Source organism: Hemisphaericaspora subhashii (assembly GCF_019202705.1).
Source record: "Hemisphaericaspora subhashii strain CBS 10753 chromosome Unknown scaffold73, whole genome shotgun sequence".
Lineage (NCBI taxonomy): Eukaryota > Fungi > Ascomycota > Pichiomycetes > Serinales > Debaryomycetaceae > Hemisphaericaspora > Hemisphaericaspora subhashii.
This window is the reverse complement of record NW_026057273.1, coordinates 59,242-71,993: the sequence shown is the minus strand read 5'-3', so window position 1 is coordinate 71,993 and position 12,752 is coordinate 59,242. Positions and strand designations below refer to the sequence as shown.

Below are 12,752 nucleotides of genomic sequence, written 5' to 3'. Positions count from 1 at the left end.
GGGAAAATCGAATGAACCCTTGACGAATGGACTTGATAACAATACTATTGACGAGTATCGCTAGATATCAAGGCATGCAGAAATATGCCACGAACCGAAGCTTCCAGAATAAAGATTTCGGTTACTTTTTTGTATCCCACCATTTTTTTCTTGGATTTGCGGAATCGCACCACATCAACGTGTATGATTCTGAAGCCATTTTGGAATTGTTCTAATGACTCCGTGTCTACCTTGGTTCTGAAATACATAGATCTTATGGTATGGAAACGTATCTCCACCTTTAGTCGTCGTTGAACACTCAGTGATAAAACCACCAAAGAATCGACACAACCAACAAATGTGACAACGTGTTAGTTTGAGAGCAAAACTTAAGATCCTTAACAATCATCGTAACAGATTTGAAATCGAAACCAATTGTTTGAACCATTATCCAATGAGAAAGATATTCGACTATAGTTAGATTATTGAAAATGTTCCATTTAGTTTCAAACCTTTGATCGCAAGCTACATTCATATTTTTGCGCTTCCGTATCTGTTTGCTTCTTTCGTTAAAATTAAATGTCGGTGCCCAGATAATAGAACTTCAGAATTTTTCAAACAAGCGAAACTGGGGGAACATGTACAACACGGCTAGTGAGTTACCTAGTGAGTTACCTTTTTGGGCATCATTACTTATCTGGAGAAATGATACTGTACTTTAATGTTTACTTCGAAGAAATGCGTTAATATTTTTTTTTAGAAAATACGGGAAAGACTGAACGGATGTTTGTCAGCTATATGTACGATCATCGAAACTCAGATTAAGATCCATAAACTGCAATTGCACCTTATCCACAGATCGAAAAATCTCCATCGATGCCTTCTCAAAAGCGAATTAGAATTTTAGAAAGGTTCGACGGCGAATCAGACTGAGGGAACTATCGTCAAATGAAGAGTTATAATTATGGAGTCAATACTATAAAACATTCAAACATCACCATTCAGCAGAATCAAATTCTTATAAAGAGGATTTTAGTCTTGTGCTTTCCGCTAAGAATAGTCTTTATTATTTAATTATTTTCAGATATATTTAAATTGTTTTCAACAAACAAAATATACCGTTTTCGCAGCCAATCGCACCTTTTAGGGGGCTTTTAACGGCTTTTTTTTAATTTGAAAATAAACTTTTTTGTTTGTTTCTTTTTAGAATTTACGAGAAAAAATTGCGTTTTTTAAAAAATAATTCACGTGAAAGTCACTTATCCTCCAAAATTTTGGAAATGCCGGTCTAGTATAGTGGTAAGTACGATTCGTTGTGGCCGAATAAACCCAGGTTCGATTCCTGGGACCGGCAAGCTTAATTTTTTCAACATTAATTATGTGAGAAAGGATGTTGTATCTTTTTTTTTTCCCACCATCAACCAACTTTGTTAATCCTTTAAGATTAAAGACTTCTTCTTCTTTTTACATTCATAGGTTATAGTAAGATTATATATTTCAGAAATGGCTCACAAGGAAACATACGAATTTCAACCAATCCGTAAGTAGAAATCATTTCATTGATATATAGTGGGGTTTTCGACGAATCCAACATGGATCTTAGACAGATGACAAGAATTTTATACTAACTCAGGTTTCTATAGCATCAACTCAAGAATTAGATGACAACAACGTCCCATTCTTCCATAGAGATAAATGTGCCGCTCCTTTAATTGCTTACTACAAGTGTCTTGATAAAGGAACTTCTTTCTGTAGTGTCACAAAGGAAGACTTCTACAAATGTCAATATGTTGCCTTGAAAGAAAGACTTGCAAATCATACTAAACAAACTCAATAAATGTACATATATATCCCCCAAAAAGGATTAACATATTGATAAACCAATGTACATTAGTCTATGAACCAGCATTAGCATGAATCAAAAGAATTTTATTTATTTTTCGGAAAGGATTGGTGGGTATTTGCTTTCCAAATGATTAAGGTGTGGAATTTCTTATAGCAAAATAGAGCATGGTTTTTCATCATCATCCAAGCAGAATGAAACAATAGAATGAATGATGATGTTTTGAGAATATAGAAGAAGCTGAGTTTTATTCTGTCTGTTTGCAATTTCTTATTTCATTTTATTTACGTATTTTTAGCACATTTAATAAACATTCAGAAATCAATTAGAAGAACGACAGAAATGAATTTTGAATCTCACGATTTGAGAGAGATATGCTGAGACGAATAGCAGCAGGTAGTCGTGAAGCATCTAAAATGTTCAAAGCTCTGGTGTATTCACAGCTATTCTTGTATGTAATTTTGGCAACCCATTATTGAGCCAACCAATGTCCTGTATGTAAGGATCTTATAAAATGTAAAATTTCATTGGCTCTCGATTTTTTTCAGTCTTCCTAGAGGGGGAAGAAAAATCCGCAGTTTGGAAAATCAAGAAGCAACAACACTTTCTCCAGAGAAGATATCCATAACATTAAACTAGTTATACCATGGCTGTCACTGAGTTCCCTCCGCTTCGTATGTATCCCCAGTAAGAACACTTATTTTGTTAAATGACGTTGTTACTAACTAAAAACATATCTTAATTAGTTTCCGAAGATGATTTCCAAAAATATGAAGTTCCATTGAAATGGAGAGATAGATGTGCTGCTTATTTTGCACTTTATAGAACATGTCTAATCAGACAATCTTCAAAGTCCATTGATTGTCATCATGATAAACATGCATGGGAAGAATGTGAATATTTGGATTTGAAGAGAAGAAAGCAAGAATTGGAAGAAGTTAAAGAAAAGAGAAGGGCTGAGATTAGAGCTGCTAAAGAAGCAGCAGCTGAAGCATCAGAATAGATTGACTATTAATATTTGCTTCGTTTGTTTGATTCCATGACTGTTTTAATGAGGTTTTTTTTTTTTTTTGAAAGCTTTTGAAGCTAATATTTATATTTCTATCACATTTCCATTTGCATTTTTTATTGATATTCCTTTCTAGACTTTGGGCCCGTTTGGTGGGAGGTGAAAGAGGTCCCGAAGACCCGTTAAACGTTGGACAATGACAATATTATTGGGGGATTTATTAAAGAAAGAAATGGGGTTTCATTTTTAAGGCACAAAGGATGTCAAGATACTTAGTTGGGAGTTGTATCGATATGTATCAAGATTCCAAAATGGTACCCGTACCTAAGGTGTTCATTCTGTTTTTTTATATCCATTGAAGAGAGAGGTTTCCAATTCAATTTGACATGTTTTGTGTTTGTAACATAGATTATTTAAGAAAAAAATCGAAAATATTATAATATTATAATATAATTTAAACCATTGTAGGTAGCATTCGGCTATGTTCCACTCGTGTAACGTCTCTTCAATAAGGAAGAAGTGATACAGAGATTTCTCTAAAGGTAATTTGTGCAATTTATGATTTTTATATTTGAATCCAAATGGTCCAAATACGATCTGCAGTTTTTTAACAAACTTATCTCATAAATAACTGGAATTTCAATTTATCTCCGCTGTCCACACTTTATATAGATTGAGAATTCGATATAAAGCTCTATCTATTGTCGGAGGTTTTAAAATTTTACTATCTGAAGAAAGAAGAAGAAGAAAGAAGAGTAGAATAAATTGTAAATTTTTCAAGAAAAATTCTTTTAAGTAGAACGAAGAGCTTCGCTCACATCGATGGTGTCGAAATATCGTGCCAACATTTACCACGACTGGAGGTAATTTTCAAACCAGCAAAAATCATTTTTCTGGGGGGCAATCTATTTTTTTATTCAATCGAGGGGTGGGAGTGGTCCCTGATAAATTATACCACATTTGCTTTTTAACCCAATTGTGCCACTTCAATAATTGATAAGTCTTAATAAACCAGTATAACTAATTTAGAAATGGCCAAGAAAACAGAAACACTAAAAGTCGCCTCAACTGAACCTGTTGGAATAATCGATGAATCCCCTGAGGTAACTAAAGAATCGTCTGCAAAATCAGAAGATGATAAGGTTCCCGAGATTTCCAAGGAAAACGAAGGTGTTGATGACACCGAAGAAGTCGCTTTAAATGATGACAAGGAAGAAACTTCAAAGCAACCAAGTCCATCAGCTAAGGCTGAAGAAGCTAAACAAGAAGCAACAGAAGAAGAGGAAGGGGAAGCTCCACCACAGCCACCAAGACCTGTTGATCCAATACAACAAATTACTCAAGATTTACAAGATGCCTTTCCAAATATCGAAGAAAAGATCATTACTGCAGTATTGATTGCTTCTCAAGGTAATCCTGATCCAGCATTCAATGCTCTTTTATATATTTCTGATCCATCTTTCAAGCCAGAAATTCCTGCGCCACAAATATCAACCGGTAAATCAGGCCCAACCGGCGCCGTAGCTGCGGGCAAGGGAGCCGCACCACGTCATGAATTAACTGATGATGAATTGTTGGCTAGACAATTACAAAAGGAATTCGAATTAGAAGATGCCAGAAGAAGAAGAAGACATCAAGATAAGAGTAGAAGAACTGATCCAGGTCGTAAACAACAGCGTCCAATTAGACATTCTCAGGAACAAGATCATGATTTTGATGAAGAAAGTCCAGATGAATTTGAACAAATTAAAGAAACTTTTACTCAAGGGTTAGAAGAAGCAAGAACTACTCTTAATGGATGGGTAAGTGGATTAGCTAAGAAATTTGATAGTGCAACTGGTAAGAATGAAAATCCAAATCCTAATGCTAATAAAGAAAATCCAAAATTATTTGGTGCATTAGGTGGATCTTCATATAAGAGACAACAAGCTGCTAGATTTGATGAGGATCCCGAGATTATTGCCCATGATTTCCACGATAGGATTCAATTGAGTAATAATGATTTCGATGATGGTAGTGAAGAAAACCCATCATTACCTAATAGACCAAAAGGTGAAACTGATAAGACTAGTGGAGAAAACAAGACTGCAAGCGATAAGAAATGGCAGCCATTAGATTCTGGAGTTCCAGCTAATTCTGATGCGTTTTTGGTAACTGATAGTGAAGAAGAAGAACTCACTGCTCCTGCCCCACCTCCAAAGAACTAATTGTAAACTGAACGATGATTTTATAAAGCTCTATACTTCTGACTCTCTCTCTCTCTTTTTGTTGTTATATATAATAATTATAATATACTACTATAATAAAAGAAAAGATACTATACAAGAAAAGGAATCTATATATATAAAAGGACGTAGAATGAATATCACTTAAGAAAGGCTTCAATCCTACCCCCTACCAGTAAACATAAGAATAATAAACTTATGAAAACCCCCAAAATAAACATCATCACACTTTAAACAAAAAACATAAAACAAAACACTTGAACCAAAACAAACGGCATAATTAAACTAATATGCATTCATGACACATGAAAGATTAATGAAATCTCTAACGAAAACAAATTAAAAAAGCAAAGAACAAACAACAATTTTTTGGGTGGAATAGGTATATATGGATGTAACGTTGTACACACCCTGCGTGTAACACACATACCATATATACTCAACGAGCAATAGATCTAGACAGGACTTCTCTATTTCTTCTTATCTTCAAATACTCGAAGCGATTTATATAAGCAATCTTCTACTTCCTGTTCATCATGTTTTATAAAACAATTAAAATCTTGAGATACTTTTGATAATGCTGGATGATATTGACACCAATTAATTGATGGACATTTAATAATTTTATTTGGTTTTGGTAAATTTAAATCATTATTCATTAATTTAATAAAGAATTCTATTAATTCTTGTTTATTATTATTATGAGAATACGATTGTTGTAAATTTGATAATTCAATGATTTCTTGTGTAATTCTTTCCTTTGTATGATTGGCCAATCTTAATGACGATGTTAATGCAATATGGTCAGGATTGGTATTAAGATCAGGTTTCACACGTTCTTCCTTCACAGATACCTCTTCAATAAGGGAAGGCTCGGAAGTAGGCGAAGTAGTAGCAGCTGTTGATAATGTAGTTGATGAATTTGAAGGGGTGAGTGATGAAGGTGTCTCGGGATCATCACTATAGTCATCCTCTTCCTTAGGCGTCAAAAGGGGTGAACCTTCATATGGTTTATCATCACATGTTAAATCAAATGAAACTGATTTACGATTGGTGGTTGCAGGTGGCGAAGATATTTCACTTGGAGATGGTGATCTTTCTTGTTGTGGTGGAGGTGAAAGTGGTACTCTATGATGTTGTGACCTCTTGTGTGACTTGCCATGCATGTACCGGTTGTCTATATGTGCTTGTTGTTGTTGTTGATGTCTTGGACTCAGCCTTGTATTTGGCTTTTCGCCCCTCAATGAAACTCGCAGTTTTTTATTTTTCATTGGTTGTTTTTTATCATGAGTATTGGAAATATCTTCCAACTCATTTAACTTCCTTTTGACATTATTATGGTTGAGTTTGACGTCTCTTAAACTGGCTGCCATTATTGTATTGTATCTGTGTCTATAGTTTTTACTTTAATAAACTGTAGAATGACACTATTTTTTGAGTCCGATTTTCAATGAAAAAAAAAATTTGGTTAATTTTTAATACCAACAAACAAAATAATATATGATGTAACTTTTCTCTCGCTGTCTCTCCCGAAAAAAAAGCCTTAAAAATAAAAAGGTGTGTTCCGTAATTAGTAGGGTGAGATTATTCCGTTGAGTTAAACCTATTGAATTCTATTAACCTGTAGGATCCTAAAGGAATTGAATTGATTTTTAATAATAATAATACAAGTATAAATTATATGTCAGACAGTCAGACACAATTGTAGGAATAAAAATGTCAGAAAGAAAGAAAGAAAAAGAAGGGATGTAAAAAAAAAAAACATTTGAAAGTGAAAAGATTAATCGATTAACTGTAAAATTAATTAAAGATTAAATGACACGAACAATTTAATATTTTTATTTTTTCTTTTCTTTCAAAAGTCGATTTAATTATTGCAGATTGGATGTAATATGCACGTAGTATTTCATCTAGAAAGAGGGGGTGAGATTTTTAAAACTTTTCTTTTCTACTGCAAGTTATTTATTTTTATTTTTTTTAAAAGGGGGTAAGATGAAAATTTCATTTTTTTTTTTTTTAATTTACCTGCTTCTGGAAAAATTGGGAACAACAAACTTTCTATGACAATTTTAATTGTAAACCTCTCCAGTTTAACCAATATTGATGAATGGTAATAATAATCAATGTACAATTATACATTCAAATGATAAAAGTACAAAGGCGGTTGCAATAATTAAACGAAAATAAACGTGCGCCTCGATTTAATTGTTTAATCTCACAATTTAAAATTACATACTCAAGCAAGAGAAGCTTCTTGTGAAACAATATTTTTTATTTAGAAGTAATTAGATGATATTTATTGCACAAAATCATAGACAAAGTTTTTAATCAGATGGTGGCAACCCAATCTGCAACACATAAATCCCTTCTCACCCTCTGACAATCAACTATCCTTTGCATACAGTTGAATATTCATGTGTGAAATGATACCATCCCAAGGCAATAGTCTCAATTTGTACACTTTTCAATAAAACAAGCTTTCTATGTGTTTATAGTTTAAAAAAAATCTTGTTAATTTTCATCTCAAAAACCGTGCCTAAAAAATATTTCCAAATGTTTATATTTAGAAATTTTGAACTTATCACACGATACATGTCTCACCAATACATTAGATTCCTTGATTTTATTGATAAATTGAATATAAACTAATCCAGTTGTCTATCCAGTAAGATACCCAGATAAAATTTATTGGCCATTCTTGTAAGAACATTATTGCTGGTGCATGAATACACTAAAACGGGATGTGTGTAGAATGGAAATGTGTAGTTGTTACTGTAGATGTCACACAAAAAAAACCTGGAACCCTAGAGTTTATGTATATCATCACGTAACGGCTACTTTCTAAGAATATTCCCTAGTGAGTAACGGAGATTAAAAAGACGTTTTGTGTCGTGAGGGGTTAAGTCCTTCCATGGACATGCCAATATCAGCAATCCTGTAGTTTACAGCGCTGTCAAAACTTTTCTGTCAAAAAAATGGATAAATTCAAGCGAAGAGTTTCCTGTTTCTTATAAAATCAATGTCTTTAATACCTATAACAGACTAAACGTTAAATGATCTATAAATATACAAGGCTCCCTTGACCGAGTATAAGGCGACACTCACATGACTGCATGTGGTGGAAATACGTTTACGTAGGGTGTGCGGATTCAAAGTCCGGCCCCCTGTTGTTTCAACGGAAGAAGCTATGGCTCTCAATTCAAACACCCATAATTCTGCATATTTCGATTCTCGCGTTTCATGGATGATCTATAATAAGGTCACCGAACTACCCGATGGCTGAATAAAGCCCTACATTCCCATTCACACAATTACTTCATTATATTAGTTCACCTATATACAAGTAGCGTAGGATCTATCTATATACGCTAAATTCACTCTTACTTCTTGTCTCCCTTTGGCAACAGTTTGTCTTCTTCTTTTGGCTTTCCTATACCAATATAACTTCCAACTTTTCTCGCATCTTCCATCATAAGTTTCCCAGCCATCTTAAATCTCCAAAACCAACCATGTTCTTGTCTCAATTGACGTTTCTTCTTCTTTAATTCACTATTAATTAGTCCGAATTGAGCATCATAAGGTACACCAGCTTCAGATTCCGCAAGACTTTCTTTTCCAAATAAATAATCAAAAACTCTACCATCAGACCAAAAAAATCCTCTTCTATCAATAATCCAATTCTTATTTCCTCCATTTGCTAAGTGTTCTTTTAAGATGAAAAAGAACATCCCCTTATCAGAAGTACCATAAAACCCTTTTCCGGTCCAAACTCTGGCAGTCTTTCTCCGGGACAAGTTTGCCAATGGAACAGTATATACCGGGGTTGGTCTACCTGGGAATAAAGGATATGAAGTAAATTTGATATGTTCAACCGGACCCGGTAAAAACCAAATCCTTCTAATTAATCTAGTTGGGAACAATGCTGCAAAATATGCAAATCCAAAAATAACAGCCGAGGGGACTAAATATTTCCCCAATGAGATTAACCAATCACGTTTACGTATAACTTCATTAGCTTGCTCAGTTTCATTTTCTTCATATTCTTTCCCGGAGATCCAAAAGGCCCATTCAAACAATACACCACCATATATTGTGAAAACAAGAGCAAAACATACTGACATCAAGAAATATAATCGATGTGGTTCACTTTCATATATCAATTCCGGTTGTTTTTTATTCTTTAAAATATTAATAACTTGTCTAAATGTAAATTGTTTACCTACTTGAGGTACACCAGGTCTTGGTAATAAAGTTGGCACATTTTCTTTCCCTAATGGAAATTTTGGTATTCTATCCTGTAATGTATTCGTATGGTTCTTTTCACCCGGAATATGTTCTTTTAAATGTTTCCATTCAACTTCGGATGGTAATTCTTGTTTTGGTTTGTATTTCGATGGCACATGGGCTTTGTATCTTAAGAGTGAAAAATTTATCAAGCAAGAAGCTGCTGGTCTCGGAGATTTGATTAAACCTATAGTACTATTGCTTTTCAAGCTAGCATTTGCTAACCTTGTTAACAACAATGACATGATCCAATGGTGAGATGGTTTCCAAGGAACTACCAATGAAGAAGTTCCCGTATAATTTTTTTTTTCAGCTGGAGAGATTTTTCGATCCTGAAAAAAAAAATCCATTTCCGGTATATGGTTCACGTGACTTTCCCTCGTATCTCATCTTCTGTTGTTGTTATTCCTGTTCTTATTCTTCTTATTCTTGTTAGAATTGGTTACGGATGATTCTGCTCGCTTTAATTGAACAGGATGTTGTCCGATATACTTCCCATTCATTTCTTTGAATGCTTGTAAATAATCGTCAGCATTTGCAAATGCAACAAAACCGTAACCTTTATTCTTGTTTGATTTTTTATCAAATGGGACATGTACTTTACTCATAGATTTATACTTCTCAAATGCATTATGTAATAGATCATCATTGGCATCTTCTCCTAAATTTCCTACGAACAATCTGAAATGTTTTGGATTCCAATCTGACGAACTTGTTGTTGTTGATGTTGCAGGTTTAACATTATTTTTGATGATGTTTGAGGTTTCGATTGTTGAGTGAAGATAACTGGCAGCCTTGGATCCACTTGCGAGTCTTCTATCAGAAGATCTTGATGTCGAGTGCTGAGGTTTTCTAATTCCTTGAGATCTATTCATTGTTGTCTGCTTCTATAAAGATTGGTGGTTGTAAAAAGAATTCCTTACCAAACAAAATTGCGCTTTCAATTCATTCTCATCGAAAAATCAAAAAAATTAAATCCTTCAAGAAACTTATAAATTCAAGAACATCACAGCATTACCGATGTTTGTCTTAACAGAAATATCGGACTTGGTCCGCATTCCTCCGCATACATTCCATATACCAATTCAACATTCGCTAACAGATGAGTTAAACAAAAAATATGCTAATAAAGTTATATCGAATCTCGGGTTAGTAGTAACAATCTGGGATCTACTTGATATCAAAGATGGATTATTAAAACCAGGAGATGGGGGATCATATGTCGAAACTAAATTCAGATGTGTGGTATGGAAACCTTTTGTAGGAGAAGTACTAAGTGGTTGGGTAAGTGATTGTACTCCAGAAGGTATAAAAGTTCGATTAGAATTCTTTGATGAAATATTTATACCCAAGAATTATTTATTTGAAAGTTGTGAATTTAAACCAGTTGAAAAAGCATGGGTTTGGAAACCTGATGAAGATACTGAATTGTTTATTGATATAAATGAAAAAATCAGATTTAGAGTTGAAGAAGAAGTATTTATGAATATTAAACCAAAATCTTCAAATGAAGCTGCTGGACTTGAAGAACCTACAAACAAAGCACCTCCATATGCAATCTTAGCTTCGTGTCAAACTGATGGTATGGGATGCACATCATGGTGGGAATAGTTGTTTTACTTATTTATTGTATAATATTTGCCTATAAGAGTACAATATATAATTTATATATAATAGAGAGAATGCATGGTAGTTTATTTGCATCTAATTGTATTGCATATATTCACTTGTAGAACTGAATTTCAAGTTACCCTTGATGACCTTATCAACCGCTTTAAGGAAATCTTTTTCATTAGCAACCTTTCTTCTTGCTCTAATTGCAAACATACCTGCTTCTGTACAAACTGATCTTAATTCTGCACCAGTAGCATTAGGACACAATCTTGAAATCAATTCCCACCTAATATCCTTTTCACAACTCATGGTTTTAGAATGAATTCTAAAAATATTTGCTCTACCATCTAAATCAGGCAATGAGAATTCGACTTTACGATCAATTCTACCTGGTCTCAATAAGGCAGGATCTAATGTATTAGGTCTATTTGTTGCAAACATAACCTTGATATTACCTCTTGGATCAAACCCATCTAATTGAGTAATCAATTCCAACATTGTTCTCTGCACTTCATTATCTCCTCCTGCTCCATCATCAAATCTTACACCTCCAATAGCATCAATTTCATCAAAGAAAATAATACATGCCTTCTTAGTTCTGGCCATTTCGAATAATTCTCTAACCATTCTTGCACCTTCACCAACATACTTCTGCACCAATTCAGAACCAATGACTCTTATAAATGTAGCATCAGTTCTATTTGCAACAGCTCTTGCACATAAAGTCTTACCAGTACCTGGTGGACCATATAATAAAATACCCTTAGGAGGATCAATTCCTAATTTAACAAATCTTTCAGGACTCAATAATGGTAATTCAACAACTTCTCTTAATTTTTCAATTTGTTCTTTACAACCACCCACATCACTATATGTCACATCTGGCTTTTCTTCAACTGTCATCATTGTCACTGAAGGATCAATTCTTGGTGGCAATGGTAGTTGGATTTCATATTTTTGTCTATCAACACCAACTCTCATACCTTCTTCAATATCAGTAGGAGATACTCGTTCTCCTAATCCTACCACGAATTTGGCAATTTGTTTTATATTAATGACATATTTGGATTTAGAATCAGCGTTTTGTAACCCACTAGTAGGAGCTGCTTGTTGAGTTGCTTCAATGATCTTGGTACATCTTGCAACTTGTAATGATTGTTCTTGTTGCATTCTTTGTTTATCTCCAACCACATCCCATAAATGTGGAGGTGCTAATCCGGTATCACTTTCTTTCACTCCGATGTTTTCCTTTATTCTCTCTTCGATATCTTTTAAATCCTTTTCAATTTCTTTTAATTGATTGGCATATGGTGCTGCTCCATACGTTTTCAATACTTGAATATCACCTTCTGATAAAGGAACGATTTTCTCTTGATTCTTCTCGTCATCTTCAGTTGGCGCTATATATTTATCCCAATCAGCTTTTGGTGGCATTGTGTAGATTGCTTCTTTTGTTTTAATATGTAGCTTTGATTAAAGGCTGCTTATGAGTTGATCGTGGTGGCAAGAATCTTCAATGTCAATTTTTCGCCTTTCAATGCTGAAGAAAAAAAATGAGTTTGGTACACGACTTGAGCCGCACTATCGGTTTGCATAATTATGATAATGATGTTCCTCATGGCCACCACAGTTAAACTACGATTAATCATTATATGAATGAAATTAACTAAATGCTTGTATAATAAATAAATAAATAAAGAAGTTTAAGTTTATGTAAAAGTATTAAAAGAAATCACAAATATGCATTTTCTTTTCTTGAAGTACAAGTTTGGAGAAAGGAATCTCTCCCTATATCATT

General features: G+C 33.8%; 8 protein-coding genes across 8 annotated transcripts; 4 read left to right on the top strand and 4 right to left on the bottom strand. All coding sequences in view use genetic code 12, as the record gives it.

Moving 5' to 3' along the window:
• Window positions 1-1,482: 1,482 nt before the first annotated feature.
• On the top strand, window positions 1,483-1,816 carry J8A68_002472 (uncharacterized protein; the record flags this gene model as incomplete). Its single annotated transcript, XM_049406226.1, has 2 exons — window positions 1,483-1,519; window positions 1,623-1,816. The coding sequence occupies 2 exons, from the start codon at window positions 1,483-1,485 to the stop codon at window positions 1,814-1,816; spliced, it is 231 nt and encodes a 76-aa protein (XP_049264266.1).
• Window positions 1,817-2,468: 652 nt separating this feature from the next.
• Window positions 2,469-2,825, top strand: J8A68_002471 (uncharacterized protein; the record flags this gene model as incomplete). The annotated part of the gene is made up of 2 exons (XM_049406225.1): window positions 2,469-2,496; window positions 2,569-2,825. The coding sequence occupies 2 exons, from the start codon at window positions 2,469-2,471 to the stop codon at window positions 2,823-2,825; spliced, it is 285 nt and encodes a 94-aa protein (XP_049264265.1).
• A 1,037-nt stretch (window positions 2,826-3,862) lies between these two features.
• Window positions 3,863-5,038, top strand: CUE5 (ubiquitin-binding protein; the record flags this gene model as incomplete). The annotated part of the gene is made up of 1 exon (XM_049406224.1): window positions 3,863-5,038. The coding sequence occupies one exon, from the start codon at window positions 3,863-3,865 to the stop codon at window positions 5,036-5,038; it is 1,176 nt and encodes a 391-aa protein (XP_049264264.1).
• Window positions 5,039-5,526: 488 nt separating this feature from the next.
• J8A68_002469 (uncharacterized protein) lies at window positions 5,527-6,429 on the bottom strand (the record flags this gene model as incomplete). The annotated part of the gene is made up of 1 exon (XM_049406223.1): window positions 5,527-6,429. One exon carries the CDS (start codon window positions 6,427-6,429, stop codon window positions 5,527-5,529), a length of 903 nt encoding a protein of 300 aa, XP_049264263.1.
• Window positions 6,430-8,436: 2,007 nt separating this feature from the next.
• On the bottom strand, window positions 8,437-9,585 carry J8A68_002468 (uncharacterized protein; the record flags this gene model as incomplete). The annotated part of the gene is made up of 1 exon (XM_049406222.1): window positions 8,437-9,585. The coding sequence occupies one exon, from the start codon at window positions 9,583-9,585 to the stop codon at window positions 8,437-8,439; it is 1,149 nt and encodes a 382-aa protein (XP_049264262.1).
• A 141-nt stretch (window positions 9,586-9,726) lies between these two features.
• J8A68_002467 (uncharacterized protein) lies at window positions 9,727-10,215 on the bottom strand (the record flags this gene model as incomplete). The annotated part of the gene is made up of 1 exon (XM_049406221.1): window positions 9,727-10,215. One exon carries the CDS (start codon window positions 10,213-10,215, stop codon window positions 9,727-9,729), a length of 489 nt encoding a protein of 162 aa, XP_049264261.1.
• Window positions 10,216-10,360: 145 nt separating this feature from the next.
• J8A68_002466 (DNA-directed RNA polymerase III subunit) lies at window positions 10,361-10,951 on the top strand (the record flags this gene model as incomplete). Its single annotated transcript, XM_049406220.1, has 1 exon — window positions 10,361-10,951. The coding sequence occupies one exon, from the start codon at window positions 10,361-10,363 to the stop codon at window positions 10,949-10,951; it is 591 nt and encodes a 196-aa protein (XP_049264260.1).
• A 93-nt stretch (window positions 10,952-11,044) lies between these two features.
• RPT1 (proteasome regulatory particle base subunit) lies at window positions 11,045-12,388 on the bottom strand (the record flags this gene model as incomplete). Its single annotated transcript, XM_049406218.1, has 1 exon — window positions 11,045-12,388. The coding sequence occupies one exon, from the start codon at window positions 12,386-12,388 to the stop codon at window positions 11,045-11,047; it is 1,344 nt and encodes a 447-aa protein (XP_049264259.1).
• Between the last annotated feature and the right edge of the window lie 364 nt (window positions 12,389-12,752).